This window comes from Cydia pomonella, chromosome 9, assembly GCF_033807575.1.
Source record: "Cydia pomonella isolate Wapato2018A chromosome 9, ilCydPomo1, whole genome shotgun sequence".
In the NCBI taxonomy this organism is placed as follows: domain Eukaryota; kingdom Metazoa; phylum Arthropoda; class Insecta; order Lepidoptera; family Tortricidae; genus Cydia; species Cydia pomonella.
In genome coordinates this window covers 11,353,137-11,372,014 of record NC_084711.1, presented here as the reverse complement: position 1 = coordinate 11,372,014, position 18,878 = coordinate 11,353,137, and the positions used below count along the sequence as shown (strand labels likewise).

Below are 18,878 nucleotides of genomic sequence, written 5' to 3'. Positions count from 1 at the left end.
TATAAGAGATGCGCGTTCCATATCCGGAGGAGGGGGCACTTTCGATGGTTCACATGTATACGTGCCTTGCGCAATGCAATGGTACGCGCGCGCCGCCCTCCTATCCTACGGTGCACCGCTCGTCACACGGGGGGTAACTAGTAATCGTTTAGTATCTTAAATTACTTACATTTATATTCTTACTCTACATTTCTGCGCTATTGTTATCTAGCCTTGCTTTGGAGTAGGAATAAAAGGTATTTAGTTAAAATCTTATATTGTTAATACCTAGGCAGGTATAATGAGATAATTAAGCAACTGACTTTATATAAGTATGTTGAATCGAGACGTTTTGATATGACATGCGGTAAGGCGTTTGACTACCCAACCAGAGGTAGTAGGATGTAGGATCGAACCCCGGTTCGTACTGAAGAGTTTTTTAGGAACCCTTATCCGTAGTTATTTAATGAAGAAAAGCATCGTCAGGGTACTGGATCAACTAGACCACTTATTTACAATAAAGCCTAGTTTTTAGGGTCACCTAGTCATCTAAGGTAAGATAAGTGCTGAAATGGGAGTATTCAACAACCATGTTTTAGATAAAGTGAATATTTTCAGAAATTATCGCTCCGAAAATAAAAAAATGTGTAAATAAAATTCTCCCCTTCTTAGTAAAAAGACGTTTTCTTGTACGTTAAAACCATGATAGTTTGTCGATTTCGTAAAAATAGTTCCTGTAACATTCTTGTGATCAATTAGATACCTAGCGGACCTCAGACCTTAGACCGGGAGATCGCTAAGATCAAGAAGCGAGATGAAAATCGTTTGCGTACCGGGTGCTTGTGCCTTTAAGAGATAAAATTTACTAAGTTTATCTTCTAATTTAATTATTTAGAATCGAAATTGCTGTCGCCTTGGGGAGGTTGGATTGCACCACGGCACTGCGATAAGGGCACGGGCAGTGGCCCAAATGTAGTGACAACTGACATCTACTTAAAATAAATAAATAAAAAGCGGTCAAGTGCGAGTCCGTTTAACTCGCGCACCGATGGTTCCGTACAAACTATAAATTGTCTCTTCTAAAAATAAACACGAAAGCGTTTTGACCAGAAGTACCTATACTAAGTATAATTGTGAACAGCGCCATCTATCGGTAAATTGCCTAAGTAACAAATTTTTTCTTTATTATTTATTTCAATAAAATACAGTGGATACTTACTTAATATTAAATACAAAATAATTTGTGCGACCTGTGTGTATGTTGTTTTTTTTTTGCGATATTTATTTATTATATGAACCGATTTCAACATTTTTTTTATTTTTATTTGAAAGGAGGTGTTTTTATTGTAATCTTATAGAAAGTATAAGAAACACCCGCAAATGAGTTTAAATAGCAAATAAAATTAGAAAATGTTTCGATACCTAATTCAAAAAATGTTACGAAGATTATATTTGTACAGTACATATGGTGCTATTTTGCCGCCCTAGTGCGTATGTCGAAAATTTAAGGGGCCATATGTACTGTAAAACATTGTAAAATACACGTGCGAAAAGGTAATTCGCAACTCCCTTCGGTCGTGTTCTAATCCAATTTCTACTCTTCGCACTTGTATCGTAATATACTATTTCTTTGATAATGTTAACATTATATCAAAATTTGATAAACTTTCAGTGGTAAACGTCGGAGATAGGAGGTTTTTTTTTTCACATTTTCCTACAAAAAAAAACTTTTTCCGCTATGAAATAATACTTTGTTTTAGAATGTACAATTTGACCGCTTTCAAATGATACCCTACTTGACCTAGTAGACTTTAAAATTATGCCCCCTCTTTATATTAAGCATTTTCTATACTTAATAAAAAAAATAACACTTTCAATGTGTCTGGGTTAGCGTTATTCATTTCATTTCTTTACATTTCTTTATTTCAAGTAAACATCTGTAACTTACAGCTAACAAGCCAAAGCGTTACAAATATTAATTAATATATATTAACATTACAATGATTTAAGACTAACAAAACTTCGTAACTTAAGAACTAACACATTAGGATGTTTCGATTACTTTCTTACATTGTTGAATTAAGAAATACCACGTAGAGTGAAACAGATCACACTGCGGGTCTGTGTTAAGTATGGAGTTGAGCACAGAGAGCGCGGTCGGGAGCGGCGCTTGCCGCTGCAGCTTCATAACTTTTCCAAATTTCAAATCGATAGCTCAAGTAGTTTTCGAGATATTTGGCAATGTGACAGACGAGACGGACGGACAAAGTCGCACCATAAGGGTTCCTTTCGTACCTTCTTGGTACGGAACCCTAAAAACCGACAAAGGGTAGCAGCGCCCTCGTGAGCAAAATCTACTTGACTAAAAATGTATCAAATAATTCGTAACGTACCTTCTATTCTATCCATAATTAGGTATACTTATATAAAATGCTTTTTAGAACTCTGCGAATAAGGAGCGTAGCCGTGTTTTCATGGAAAACCGGTCTTTCCACGAAATGTTTACAGTATTTTTTTATTAACCCTTTTCTAGGCATACTTATCGACCACATACGCGCCAATAGAATTTCAACTTTAGTATTCCGATTTAAGGTTCAAATTAGATTGCACTTTCGGAAAATGTGATTTGCCTTCAAATGATTTTTTTTAACTTTTTATAAATAATAAAAAAATTCCCACACTGGCAAATACGATTTACTTACACTTTTAGTACGGTAATCTCTATATAGATACTCATATATTCTTTAAATAATATTTTATTTTTATTTAAAAAATCTTGGATAAATGTTCAGTATTTTATTTTCTTTCTTTATAGAAGAGTGACACCAGCAGTTCTTCGTTATGTTATTGCTTATATAAAGGTGTACAATATATTTTTTTTTCAAAATTATACAGTTGGTTGGACTTCATACTAGAAAATAGAACAATAAAGGATAAGGTACACCTATACCCAAATACCCATACAAGATAATTTAGTCGCAAAAGAATTTTTGCACATTGTAAGCTATAACTCCCTTTTTTTCACAATCCATAACTCCCGCGTCAACAATATAGGCCTTTGTTCTTCAGTACACCTGCATGAAATAAGATCTTTTCGAGCAAGTGTGATGAAAAAGTAATTGTTAACCAGCGACTAAAGATAACCATTGCTGGCGACTTGGCGAGATATATTACAATGACGCCGATACTTCGAGTTAGAAATCTCTTGATTGTTCAAAAACGAATGAGAAACACGTGTGGGGCAAAGTAATCAGATGCAAATTTTGAATTGTTTCCTTAGCTGGTAAAATTGACTTTTAAATGATGATTTCTATGTATTTAAGTATCTATACATTATATATATCGTTGTCTAAGTACACACAACACAAGCCTTATTGAGCTTACTGTGGGACTTAGTCAATTTGTGTAATAATATTTATTAATTTTGAATGATAATTAATACGTTCATTTGGATTTGTTTCAATTCAAAACTAGTGCCTACGCCAAATCTTGGGATTAGATGTCAAGCGGACCCCAGGCTCCCATGAGCCGTGGCAAAATGCCGGGACAACGCGAGAAAGAAGAGATTTGTTTGGATTTGTTTCAGTGTGAGAATCTTTTCCCCTTCGAGATTTAATTATTCGATCTATTTTCGATACGATACTGATCTGTCAATGACAAAAGGTGATCTTTATCCAACCAAAAACGTCAATTATGACACTGACAGATCAGTAACATATCGGAAAGAGATCGAATAACTAAAACTCGAATTGGCCTAATTCTTTCGTTTCATTTCAATCTCTTACCGTCAAACTGACGGAATGACTGAGGAGAAAGAGATCGCAACTCGTCACTGTAAAGGTATCATATATCACTTGTATATGTATAGTTGATTGTTTAGGTAACAGACAGACAGACAGAGTTACTTTCGCATTTACTTATTTATTATACATTATTTATTTGTAACAATAGTTATTTGTACAACAAGAGACCAAAGTTTGATATTTCTTCGAGTGTTTATTTTGAGTCCCGTGCAAGCGAAAGATTCAATAATAAATTCACGAGCGTAGTTAGTGAATCTAATTTAGAATCTTGAGCATAGTAAGGGACTCAAAAGCGCACGAAATGTAAATAACTTTGATCTCGTGTGTACACAAAACTTTTCACGACAGCAGTGAGTACATATTTGGAAGGTTTTACACAACCTGAAAAAATGTAATCCATCTTCTATAAATTCGTTGTGTACGAGTATTGAGTACGTTAGCGAAAATGGAGAAAATTGAACTGCGCGCCGTTATCAAATAATTGTTTTTGAAAAAAAAATCTACGGACCAAGTCAATTTAGATTTACGGGACACTTTAAGGCCTAATTAATGCTCCTCCGTATTATGCTAAAAGGTGACAATGTCGAAAAATAAAATAACATTTAATAAGAGTTTTAATAAAAATTTAATAACATACTCATTCTCACTTTTTATTGAACGCCCCTCGTAAGAGACGGTTCGAATTGCTGATACAACTATTTGTCAACTATAGTAGAGATCGTTAAAAGTAGAATTATTTACTTTGCGTAATAATTCCTTTTTTATAAGTTCATTGTTTTGATTGTATAATAAAATACGTAAAATATTATGGTGTTTTTATTAAATTTTAAAATTTTATTTCATAAATTTATTATTACGAATGAAGTCTTGTACGGTGTTTTGGAACGATGCGGTCTGACTTATTTCGGGGGTCTATTATAAACCGTCAATATACCGTTGAATAACGGATGCACTTTTTTGTCTCTTTCTTTTTGCTAATGACGTGAAAGGGACAAAGCCAATTCAAATATTTCGTACTTGTATTAGGCCCCGCACGTTGATATGACATTCGAATATAAAGGTCACTTGAATGTTATTTTGTCTCACTCAGTGAGCAAAATGCGATTTTGCTCACTATTTTTAAGCAACAAATTACGATTGTTCGTGCTGCTGACGTGAAAAGAATTTATTTCAATATCTTGTAGAAGTACCTAACAGTTGCGTAAGTGTAACGAATACGTTGATATGCTACATATAAAAATACATACCTACCTTTACCTATAGTTCTATAACATATTACTTATGGTTAGTATTGTTTGTGATCGATTGATAACACGTTTTGCTGAGCATGTTACACGGCGACACGTTAGAAATAGATGCCTATGAAGAATATAAATTACTTAAGTACTTCATTGATACAACCAGTGATAAAGTGAACTTTTAGTGCAACATTATTCGTCAGAATCAATAGCTAACTACTGAAAGATGGAATGGGTTAATAAAAAAAAAGCATGATTCGCGTAAAATGCACCATATAAACAAGAATGCAGCAAACATAAACACAAAAAACTATTAAGTACTTACTATTAATTTTATGACTACTATTTCCACCAAAAATTGATTTTGAAGGAAGGCATTTCTAATGTATTCGGGACGACTTTATTAAGACTTAAATAAACGATCACATTGCGTAGCCGTATTCGTTTTACCGCTTCGGTTCTTATCGGTGTTTAATAAACTCAAAACGGCATACCTACATCGCTGTAAAATTGGCTAAACATAATTTATACCTGAAGAACACTCCAAAAAGAAACTGGAAGAAAAGCAACGTGTTGATGTGTGGTGATACACTTCGGTTAACGAACTGGACCATCTTCATGGCGAGTTAATTACCATTGATTGGTGTGCATGGTCGGCAACTATCACGGCTAGTCCTGGCTCACAGTGCGTCTGGGATCCGACAGTGGCACATCAATCACGAGATCACCATCATCAACACATGTAAACAAAACGGTCGGTCCCGCTTTGTTACCGTCTCATTGTGATTAATGTCTCAGCTCTTGAGACTATAGCGCCGTGGAAATGGAAAAACAACAAGTAACATATTTCAATAATCCAATTCTTCCATACAAAATTGTGGTAAGTGTACAAAATTTTATTTATTTGAAACAGAAATACAAGTACGTGTAAAATCTTACAAATTAACATTATATGAAAAAAAAACAAAGAATAGTAGGTAGTCAATGAAGAATTCCTGAACATACCTATTATAAGATACATTTTTAAGGCATAGAGTCAGACCAAGCTAAGTTGGCAGCAATTTTGGTAGCCAGCCTGTGCAAGTGTTAAGTACTTACACGTCATAATTGTATAGATGTTTGACGCTTAAAATAACACATGCACCGTCTGGGGTATCAAAATCGCTGCCAACTTATCTTGGTCTGACTTTAGTTAATAGTGATTCTCGCACGCATGATACTTAAAAGGCTTAACAATAAAAAGTTAAATTTTACCTATAATGGGAAATCTGAAACGAACTCCACGTGGCATAGTAAATAAATTACATAGCCCGCCAATTTAACATAAGCGGCATTAAACATAAAAATTAAGTAAACAGAAATACAACGATAGTATTGCGATACAACGAGGAAATGCCGCCAGCATCCTTGGTACAATGCCTCAAGGGCCTATTTTAGATATAAGCTAGTTATAGTAATCATCTGTATATATCCATTATGTATATCGTTATTGTCAATAAATAGCAATATTTAACAGAAATACTGTAAATATGTAGATATGAACCAGACAATAAAAAAACATTAATACTTATTTTCGAATTGACCCAAAAAAAGTTTTTAAATGTTGCACATCGGCTATTTCAAAACGGCAATTAAGTAAGTGAAGGTGAAGGAATCATTCCTATTCGCAGACCGTCCAATGGTAATTAGACGATTTTTCAAACATGCCTTCGTTTAGTTAAATCACGATTAACCTTTGACTGCTGCCTACCTTACCCAGTCGTGCGACGCAGGCCGTGGGCACACGCCCCTTTGAGTTGTGATTATGATAATCTATCAGCAGTTGTTACAAATAAGTTCATAACAAAAACAAAAAAAAATTTTTTTTTTAATGACGGGTGGATTGAATTGATAACTTCCACTTTTTTAAATTCAGTTTTTAAAGTTAGTCGATAAATGAGAAGTCCAGGACAGTTAAAAAACGCCACGAGAATTACGGCCGCTGGTTATCAGTGACGCAATATTATTTTTGTTCTCGTAGACTGTAACGGTTGATTTATAATTTCGTATACCAAACCGTGATTGCGTACTTTTCATGCATATGTCAACTATAATATTCAGAATCAGAATCAGACCAAACATAAGCAAACGCTATACTTAACTATATATAAATTAACCAATCACGTGGCGGCGCGGCCTAGTGAAAAAAATACCAACGCGCGACTATTTCATGAATAATATTCATATATATGCACGCGTTCATGTCTTTTGTACTACTGAGATACTTACCTAATTGTCTTTAAATAATTCGGTTTTATAGTGGTAAGAGTATTATTTTAGATGACTCGTAAAAAAAGTATTGTATGCAATAGTGATATAATCAAGCCTCCAAATTTCGTACCCAATAAGGTCACTCAGCAAGCTTCCTGACCTAAACACTACAACTTTATCTTGATATCTACACATATCATTTAAGTTAGTAGGCCAAGTCTGTATCGTTTTCGAATAAATCGGGGATGCCGAATTCATTTATGATATTATATTGAAACTATTCCTAAGTAAAAACATAAAAAAGAAAAAATAACTTTTTTTAATTCCTCTTCACGCTTAAACCGCTGAACCTCAATATTATTTTATCTCAAAAATTATCCATTAGGGAGGGACTTTCATTCCTATTCAAAGTGTTCAAATGGCCTTTTTACAAAAGTTACAATAATAAAAATGTCTATGTCTGTCATCATATTATTGCGGTTTGCGCTTTGTTAAACTTCTTGCCAAAAGTCCATTATCTTGTGTTATGGCAAATTTTGCATCCAACGATTCCAACGTTAGACGCAGGTATCCGTTTTCCCAAAATGGTATAACTTAATGTTTTTTCATTTCTCATGAAAGTGGGTCGTTGTTGTTTTAAAGTGTGCAAAAAATTATACGTTTCGGCTCTAGAGCACTGTACGTTATTTTTTCCTTTTTTTTATGATTAGCAATCAAATTTATTATTATTACAATTACTCCCTATTCCATAAATAATGATAAAAGTTCTAACCTTAACCTACTTTTCTGGTAGTAACTAATCGGTTCTGTGAGGGTCGCAGTTCTAACCTAACCTAAGACACTTTTCTGGTAGCAGTTTATTTCTGTGAGGGTCGCAGTTCTAACCTAACCTAACCCACATTTTCTGGTAGCAGTTTGGTTCTGTAACGGTCGCAGTTCTAACCTAACCTAGCCCGCTTTTTTTGGTAGCACTTCATTTCTGTGTGGGTTACAGTTCTAACTTACTCGCCCTCTAGCCTAAAATCTCATTTCAATTGTGTAATTTAAATATTAGAATTATTAAAATTAGTAGAAACACCTGTTCTACGTGTTGAATATTATGAACTTTGATCTCAGGAAAATCTAACTTTAGTGAACTTTACATAAGTCTATAGAATAAATACGAATAATCTCTTAGGAAAATTGATTTTTGGCGAATCAAAATATGATTATAATGACTTTTATGCAAAGAAGCGTTATGCCATGTGAATAATATATGACAATCAACTTTATGCGATAAAGAGGGCACCCGACGATATTATAAAGTAGATATCTATATAGCTGAAAAGTTGTAGTTCTTAAAATTAACGTTACTCGTTGACCAACTCCAACTGTCAAAGTGAATAATAATATACCTAGAAAATGTTCGAGCTTGGGTGACGAAAGAAAATAATCCTAATTGTTTGGAATGTTTAAGCACACTACGTTACCATCACCCTTGAGGAATGTCCATGCGTGAGTGTAGGACACAACACACAACGTAGTTAAGCTTTCCGGAACCATCCGGTTCGTGGGAGCTTCGGCCAGATCTCAACCGGATTATTTCGCTACGCTCTACGTTATTGTTATCGTTTCGTATGACTAAGAAAATTACTGCGTGCGACTCACTTGTTGGTTAATTCATTCATCCAGCGTACCTAATTAAAAACTCTGTAGTAATTTTCATTTAGGTACTTATTATGTGTATTAAGTAGTTTAGTATAGGTAGGTTTTTACTTTCCGCAATTGAAAAATTGTGGCGGTGTTTATGTGTCGATCCGGCGAAAATTATTTCATTGAACGGCTGTATCGCCCACTCGCCGATTATGCAATTACGCTTCACGTTTTACGACGTGATTGATACGAATGCGCTTTAGTTAATAGATGCCAGGTATGGAGGCTAATTTGAAGACGCTCCTAAAATAAATATTTCGCAACTATTAAGAGTCCTAAATTATATAGGTATTTCGACACTATAGTTATGTATTTCCTTATGGGGCGAAATATTTGTTTTCAGATCTCTACATTGTTAATAATATGCTATTATGGTACTTTTACGTCAGCGACGCCGAACACATTCAATGCAAATAGAACAAGTGTTCAAAATGAGACCGTGATTAGCCAGCTGTTCCATTGGGAGGACTACAGCGTCCTTGCCACCATGCTGGTCGTGTCCTGCGCGATTGGTGTCTTTTACGGATATTTTGGAGAAAAACAGACAACCAGCGACGACTTCCTACTCGGAGGTTCCTCTATGGGCACATTTCCTATGGCCTTAAGTCTTGCTGCAAGGTAAGTCAAATGAAAGCTTAATCTTTATGGTAATTTACATTTTATCTGCCTTTTAATAATCAACTAGTAAACCAAACATTCATTTATTTCAGTTTCATAACCGCTATAGAGTTATTAGGAAACCCAGCAGAGATGTATATCGGAGGTGCTCAATTTTGGATGATTTGCGTTTGCTTCATACTAGTGGCGCCCATCACAAGCCAACTTTACCTCCCAGTGTTTATGAGACTGCGTTTGACTTCTTGTTACGAGTACTTGGTAAATACTTCAATGTTTTATTTAATAGTATTGAAATCTTACAAGCTTGATATATATATTTTTTACTAATTTCATACTTTTTAAATACACGTTATGGACTAGGTATGACCACCTAAATGCCAGTATACCAAAAAGTACTACCACATGATTACGGAATTAATTGAAGTAGGTAGGTAACCACCAAAGCGTGCTGGGCTTGTAGGCACACTCGCCAGTTCATTGAAGGAAGCTACCAACACGTTTTCCAAGAAAGACTGGACGTTTTTGCTGATTTTCCATTGAATAAAAGTTTGATATACCGCCTATTATTTTTCACCCGATTTTTATGGTAAAAGGTTATCGTTTTCGGCTCTTGCCTCTATTAGTATCACTGGCAGCGTCAATTTTATGTGTTCTTCATTTTCAATGCTTGAAAATGACATTTTCGTCAATATATAAACTAAATAAAAACATGCAAAACTATTCCAATTTTATGACAAATACGGAAAATGGCTTGGCTGGCGCGTTATTTTTTTTTACGCACGATTCCAACGCGCGAGCAAGGCAAAAGCGCGAACGAAATCGACAAACAGCCAATTAAAAAAATGTAAAAAAGTTAATATTTTCATATTTCTATTCGACGGATGGAGATCAAATCCATAAAATGTTATGTTTATTCATTAATTTAATTTACGAGATAATTTAATCAATAAATTATGATTGGTGTGATCAAACCTCTTTGAACTAACATTTGAAACCTAATAGTTGGTTAAAAAAATCGACCAAATTAAGAAGGCTCCGTTTCCATGCATATTATTAGCAATCAGTTACCTTCTTAACTCAGTTGGATAATATAATAAAAAGCGGCCAAGTGCGAGTCGGACTCGCCCATGAAGGGTTCCGTACCATTTATGACGTATTAAAAAAACTACTTACTAGATCTCGTTCAAACCAATTTTCGGTGGAAGTTTGCATGGTAATGTATATCAGTGGCGGATCGTTCAAAGAACTCGATTCCCACCGGCTTGTCTAAACTTCAGCCCGTTGAGTACTTTCACGATCGGTTCATGGAGAAAAGGAAAGCAAAATTAGCTCCGGGTTCCCTACGAATGTTTGTGACGCGCCGCCACTGATGTATATCATATATTTTTTTAGATTTTTCATTCTGTTATTTTAGAAGTTACAGGGGGGGGGGGGGGGACACATTTTCTCACACGTATGGGTTTGATGAAAAAAATTTTTTTTTAATTTTATGTCGTATTAAAAAAAACTACTTACTAGATCTGGTTCAAACCAATTTTCGGTGGAAGTTTGCATGGCAATGTATATCATATATTTTTTTTTAGATTTTTCATTCTTTTTCATTTTAGAATTTACGGGCGGGGGGACACATTTTACCACTTTGGAAGTGTCTCTCGCGCAAACTATTCAGTTTAGAAAAAAACGATATTAGAAACCTCCATATCATTTTTGAAGACCTATCCATAAATACCCCACACGTATGGGTTTTATGAAAAAAGATTTTTTGAGAGTATGGGGATATTTATTGTTTTTTTTTTCTATTTTTGTGTAAAAATCTTAATGCGGTTCATAGAATACATCTACTTACCAAGTTTGAACAGTCTCTCTTATAGTTTCGGAAAAAAGTGGCTGTGACATAATCGGACAGACAGACGGACATGACGAATCTATAAGGGTTCCGTTTTTTGCCATTTGGCTAAAAAAAAAGCACGCATGCGTGTTTAATACTAGGATTATGAGCCAAAAATCGGTGGAATAAAAACGTCGTCGTCGTCGTCGTCAGAAAAAGTGTGTCTTCGATTCCGATTAAGCATATACTTAGTTATTTCCTAGACATTTTATAAAAATAGATGTACAGTCACGTCTGAAAATATCGATACGATAAAAGTGGCAAAAATATGTATACACGACTTCATTGCCCATATATTAAGGTAGTGTATACATATTTTTGGCACATTTTTCGTATTGATATTTTCAGACGTGACTGTACCTATTATATTATTTCCAGGAAGTGCGGTTCTGCAAGTCGATCCGCGTGTTCGCGAGCGCCCTGTATATGTTACAGATGATACTCTACACGGCAGTGGCTGTATATGCTCCGGCACTTGCGCTCTCTGACGGTAACCGTTCTGTTCTGTTATGTTACTAATGTAATATAATACCAATATAGGTATGTTCTATATGATTATTTTAAACAGAGAGAACAGTATCGAGACATCAGAACCTATGAGTGAAGTGGAATTACTGATATTATAATTCAAAACTTTTCGGTTAGAGTCCGTCTATGCTAACTCTGCACCGTGTTTGAAAGCACAGAGTAAGGAAGTGTTATTTTAAACATCATAATATCATATAAATTTGACGTTTATGATAACACTAATTATGACGTTTAAAAGAACACTTCCACACTCTGTGCTGCAGAGTTAGCTTAGTTGGACTCTAACAGTATCACAAAATAGTTCAAAATCTACCAATCTATCTAACTCGAGTATCTTGGTTTAATTTACGTGTAACTATTATTTAAGTGACTTAGTTCTGTTCTGAGCCAACATATATAGTTGTATAAACCTACCCAGAAAAAATTGGTATGTATTGGTGCTTACTAGTGTTGAATTTGTGGGCCACCACCTAATTGTTGTATTGGACTATCCCATCAAAAACATAAGTGTAAAATGAGAGCAAAGTTCAATAGGTATTAAGAATATGTGTCGTTGTAGACTTCGCCGGCATGGCAAAAGAATTAAAATCTATATGGATGCCAAGTTCTAGTTCACTTGGCATGTACATAATTATGTACTTCAATTTGACTTGGCTAGTTTTTACGTACCGTGGATTGGGGTTACTTTGGTTCCTGGGTTTACTTTGATAAAAACTTTAATTCAGGTTCAAACTCAAATATTACGCTTTCTGAACGCATCCTTTGGATATTTTTTACGGTTGGCAAGATTGAACGTCACTGCCTGTTTGTGATTTATGTTCGAGGGATAAACCACGTCGATCGATGAGAAAAAAATTAAAATATGTAAGTATTAGTTTTGTGTACTTTTAATAGCCTGTATAACTTTTAATGTACTATAGTCTATATCAGTGGCGGCGCGTCACAAACATTCGTAGGGAACCCGGAGCTAATTTTGCTTTCCTTTTCTCCATGAACCGATCGTGAAAGTACTCAACGGGCTGAAGTTTAGACAAGCCGGTGGGAATCGAGTTCTTTGAACGATCCGCCACTGGTCTATATAGTAAATACATACATTTGATGTAAATCATTGAATCAGGCATGTATCGGCCTATAACATCGATGCTTGTTGCAAATCATAATCATGGCGGCCATTTGTATTTTTTCGGATTTTGTGGCATGGGGTGTCATTGATCGCTTATAAGCGTTTACTTTGATCACTGATCAATGACACCCCGCGAAATATAGTTATTTTAAAGATTATATAGTTAATTAATGGTTTCTTAACAGATTTTTGTTTTATTGTTTTAGAATAATGCCTTGAACATTTAAAAAAACCATTAGTTTCCCGAGCATATCGGAACTACTATGAAAAAGTTTTAAACCTGTGGCAGAAGAGGTTGAAGCCAGGCTGTTGATAGATACGCCAAGCATCCGAACATCATGGTGTTGTCGATTACATATTGTTGGTAAAGTTTGATAACTTTTTATTGTTCAATACTTATGCTTTTAAACATAAATAACTAAAATATGACACTGTTTTGAAATAAAGTTGATTTTTCTTAAACTATCCTTGTTTTTTTGTCAAAGTAACCCCAAATGCACAAAAATCCTTATAAATCCTAAACCTGTAAGCGGATTTTTTTTTAATGTTTTGAAGTTTTATTCTCTATAGGGGTTACTATCGAATTCCGTCGAAAAAAAGGGGCGTATCAAAGTAACCCCAAGTTCAGTTTAAAGTTGATCACCACTTTTTTATTTTATTTCAAGCGATACATAAAAAATAAAAATTATATTATTAGTGAAATCGACAGAGGAGCAAAAACCGATATTGTCATTTTTTAATTTATTTTTTAGATACCATATTCGGGGAGATAATTACATATTAATTTTGAAATTGATCAAAGCATCCCCAATCCATGGTACAGGTTTTTTTTTTAAATTTAGATTGTTAGTCTAAAAACTAACCAAGACAAATGCTAAACTTTAATTACATCCCAAGTGAACTAGAACTTGGCACCCATATAGATCTCAATTCTTTTGCCAGCGACGTCAACAACAACGCATATTCTTAATATTGAACTTGGCTATATCATTTCACATTCATGTTTTAGGTGGGATATCATTACTTTTTGTACAGAAATTATTAGTATTAATCATATTTTGTTGATTTCGAAACTAAAATTCATTTGCCAGCTGGATGCTAAATTTCAACCTGCTAGATTATCTGTAAGTGGGTTAGGTTTTTGGTAGGTATTATTAGGTCAGTCTGTGAACAAAATCCTGATTTTTAGATGTTTGTATTTAAAATATCTTAAACAGTTGAGATGTTATGTTCATGAAATATGGGGCTCAAAAGTTAGCCTTAAGGGTCTCTTAATAAATGAACCAATTTTCATATGTTTATGATTGAAACTTTTATGAAATTATGACGTTTAGGTACACTTGCACAGGCTGGGCTATCAAAATCGCTGCCAACTTAGCTTGTTATGACTCTATTAGGGTTGTTTTAGTATGTATAAGCGTAGGTACTTATAGTTAATGTTGTCGTAAAGTAACGTAATTGTTAATGCGATACAGTTTAAGATCATTCATTCGTATCTTTAAAAAATATTTTACAAAATGTTAAGTTGGGCAATCATTATTTAATTCAATAATCTGCCTACACTATCGAGCATTGTTTGCACGCACTATAGAGCTATAATAAAGCAATAAGTATTATTACTTACAAGTATTACAAAATTGTATTACGATTACGAGAAATATAGGTGAAGACGCTTTTGTTCAGCTATAGAGGTATGCATTAACCCGCACTCATCAGATCATTTTTACGATAATGATGGTAAAGTACTACCTTGCTGAATAAGGTCTACTAAATATTTAACATTCTTACATAATTTATGAAATGAGATAACCATGTAACAACTTAGAACAATCTGGTACAATCATTACAGCAATAACTTAATATATAGTACGTTTCGATGCTAGTGCGGAAAGTATGTCATTACATTCGATATTGTTTTCATACAATTTAAATATACGATACACAAATAATCGTAAATAACGATACTTAGGTAATAATAGTATAATATTTTATATTTACAATTGTTTCTTTAGAACATGCATAAAAAAGTACTTGTTGTTTTTCTTATTTTTAGGGTTCCGTAGCCAAATGGCAAAAAACGGAACCCTTATAGATTCGTCATGTCCATCTGTCTGTCCGATTCTGTCACAGCCACTTTTTTCCGAAACTATAAGAGCTATACTGTTCAAACTTAGTAAGTGGATGTATTCTATGAACCGCATTAAGATGTTCACACAAAAATAGAAAAAAAACAATAAATTTTGGGGGTTCCCCATACTTAGAACTGAAACTCAAAAAATCTTTTTTCATCAAACCCATACGTGTGGGGTATCTATGGATAGGTCTTCAAAAATGATATTGCGGTTTCTAATATCATTTTTTTCTAAAATGAATAGTTTGCGCGAGAGACACTTCCAAAGTGGTAAAATGTGTGTGTCCCCCCCCCCCCCCCGTAACTTCTAAAATAACAGAATGAAAAACCCAAAAAAAATATATGATATACATTGTCATGCAAACTTCCACCGAAAATTGGTTTGAACGAGATCTAGTAAGTAGTTTTTTTTTAATACGTCATAAAATTTAAAAAAAAAATTTTTTTCATCAAACCCATACGTGTGGGGTATGTATGGATAGGTCTTCAAAAATGATATTTAGGTTGCTAATATCATTTTTTTTCTAAACTGAATAGTTTGCGCGAGAGACACTTCCAAAGTGAAAAAATGTGTGTCCCCCCCCTGTAACTTCTATAATAACAGAATGAAAAATCTAAAAAAATATATGATATACATTACCATGCAAACTTCCACCGAAAATTGGTTTAAACGAGATCTAGTGAGTAGTTTTTTTTTTTAATACGTCATAAAATTAAAAAAAAAATTTTTTCATCAAACCCATACGTGTGGGGTATCTATGGATAGGTCTTCAAAAATGATATTTAGGTTCCTAATATAATTTTTTTCTAAACTGAATAGTTTGCGCGAGAGACACTTCCAAAGTGGTAAAATGTGTGTCCAAAGTGGTAAAATGTTGAACAAGATCTAGCAAGTAGATTTTTTTTTAAACGTCTCAAATGGTACGGAACCCTTTATGCGCGAGTCCGACTCGCACTTGGCCGCTTTTTCGCAACTGTATTAAAAAACGTCGTTCGATAAACGTCCGGAAATGTACTATTACAGTACATATGGTGCTACTTTCCCGCACACGTGCGGGAATGAGCACTTTCCATGCGTATGTCGAAACTTTAAAGAGCCATGTAGGTACTGTAAAACGTTGTACGGTACACGTGCGAATAGGTAATTCGCAACTCGTGTCGATTTAAAACACTCCCTTCGGTTGTGTTTTAATTAATCACCACTCGTTGCGAATTTCCTATTTTCTGCATTTATATCGTAAATAACTATTACAGTACATATGGTGCTACTTTTCCGCACTAGTGCGTAAATTAGCACATTATGTAACTACTTATGTCGAAAGTTTAAAGGGTCATATATACTGTAAAACGTTGTACGATACATGTGCGAATAGGTAATTTCCTATTTCTCGCACTTGTATCGTTAATAACTATTTTATACTCGTCGACTGTAATGGTAGAATGAAGATTTCGTATACCAAACTATAATTGCGTACTGTTCATGTATAGGCTCCCAACTCAACTATAATATTCATTTCGATACGCTGTACTATAAAAAAATGACCAATCACGTGCCGCCGCGCTCCCATAGAAAAGACTAAACGGGGGCGCGGCAGCTAAATAGTGGCGCGTTTATGTCTCGTAATACATTTTTGTCTACTGAGATACTTACCAATTTTCATTAATTATTTACGTTTTATAGGAAAAAAAAAGTATTCTTTAGATGACTCGTAGATAAAGTATTGTATACAATAGTGATATAATCAAGCTTTTCAATCTCGTACCTTATTTAGGCAACTGGGAAAGCTTCGTTGCCTAAACACGGTACGGTGTATAAAATTCAATTGACTGATTCAAACCGAAACACTCCTTACATTCGATAGGAATTTTGCAACATAAGCGTTGGCCAAACTAGGGATCAATTTTGGTATGCCATACATATTCAATGGCGTAGGACAGTAATAGTTGCTTACGCAATACCCCATGCCGAAACATTTACGTGACATGATTTTAGGGTGTTAGTGTACGTATTCAAATGTGTTAAACTTGCAATAAATGACAGTTTACATGCATCACATACAAGTTATACATCGTGGGCCAATTAAACCCGACAGATGGTGATAATGGAAGGTGTATTCTTGACCGCATTTTGAGACTACAATGTAATACAAAGTTTCCTGTAAGTAATCGATCTTGTTTTAGAGATAATGTCAATTTTTGTGAATATTTGTTTCTGTTAATAACTTAGTGAAAAACGCCTTTTTAGCAGTGACGCTGCCACTAAATATGTGACTTGGTTTGTTTAGGCATATCTACTGACAGACATTAAATTTAAAGTAAACTCGCAATTTGTATCTGCAAGTCAAAAAGACTTTACTTATTCGTTGAAGTGATTTTTTATCACCAAGGTGTAAAAACAAATAATGTGTCGTGTGTAGAAAATGCAAAAATTTTTTTGCCCATGCATTATGAGCTCAGGAATGCGTGGTTAAAATCTGTCGGGTTTTAAGTTACTGTATGTCGCAATAAATTAAAAGTTTAGGCAACGAATTATAGTACATTGTGCAACGAGGGGGGGGTAAGTGAAATTTTGTATACGAGGGTGGTAATTCCCGACAGCCGCAGGCTGGAGGGAATTAAAACCCGAGTTTGCAATATACTTACCCCCCTACTACTACGGCTACGGTGACATATCAAACATTCGTCCGCCATTTTGTAATTTCTTGGCAGGTGAGGCATCGAAGGCACAGACCTATTCGGCATTCAGCACGATTGAAAATTATGAAAAATATTTTAAACGGCTGTTAAATTAATCAAATTAAATAATTTCAAACATAAACAAATATATTAAATTATAAACGTCAGTATTTTAAAAGTAAAACGCGTTTATGCTACTTGGTTTGTATGAATAAGTGACATAATTAAAGAAAAAAGCTATAACTCCCTAGGGAGTTCTAGCTTTTTTTTCACAATCCATAACTCCCACGGGAACAAAATAGGCCTTTGTCCTTCAGCACACCTGCATGAAATAAGATCTTTTTCGAGCAAGTGTGATTAAAAAGTGGTACTCATTCAATAATATATAAAAAAACTATTACTTATTATTGTTTATCCCCCATCACATAATTAAAAGCGTTTTAGAAATATGTTGAGTTGGACGAAACCAACTATTAGGTGGTATACTTACATTAACGCAAAGTACCTACGATGCCTACCTATACAAAATAAGTAAGTTTGTGTCCATCATGCAACTCGGTCATGGACAAGTTACATATTTCAATGGGTTCACGGATCCACCACTGACATAAAGAACCGAGAGCAGATACGCACCTAATAATTATTACAAATCAATCAGCCAAAAAACATTCGCCACGTATGGGTCAGACGGATTAATAGATGTTACTCAATAGTCATAAAATAAAGTAGGATATACGTATTCGTTCAAATGACGGCACTGCGGCAGTAAAACCGTCTGTAGAAATGGTCTATAATTGTGCCACGCTATTATTACGGAATAACATTCTGATCTCTAACTATAATAGAATAGTATTCCGTTAGTGCCTTGTAGGGACGTAAGAATAGATTTTCCCACCGCGTGTACAGACAAGTGTCGCAACAAGCGTTTCCAGCCCCACGTAGGCCAGTGGAC

The 18,878-nt window shown here is 34.6% G+C and overlaps 1 protein-coding gene and 1 long non-coding RNA gene across 2 annotated transcripts in view; both read left to right on the top strand.

Moving 5' to 3' along the window:
• Positions 1-4,888: 4,888 nt before the first annotated feature.
• The window catches only part of LOC133521370 (sodium-coupled monocarboxylate transporter 1-like), a 53,273-nt gene continuing 39,283 nt past the window's right edge, over positions 4,889-18,878 (top strand). Inside the window, exons 1-4 of the mRNA XM_061856306.1 lie at positions 4,889-5,900; positions 9,306-9,580; positions 9,673-9,838; positions 11,847-11,958. Of these exons, the coding sequence (XP_061712290.1) occupies positions 5,844-5,900; positions 9,306-9,580; positions 9,673-9,838; positions 11,847-11,958 (610 nt within the window). The 5' untranslated portion in view covers positions 4,889-5,843. The remainder of the gene's footprint in view (positions 5,901-9,305; positions 9,581-9,672; positions 9,839-11,846; positions 11,959-18,878) is intronic.
• LOC133521373 (uncharacterized) lies at positions 11,971-13,581 on the top strand. Its single transcript, XR_009799893.1, has 2 exons — positions 11,971-12,860; positions 13,326-13,581. It is a non-coding gene; the product is annotated as an uncharacterized LOC133521373 (long non-coding RNA).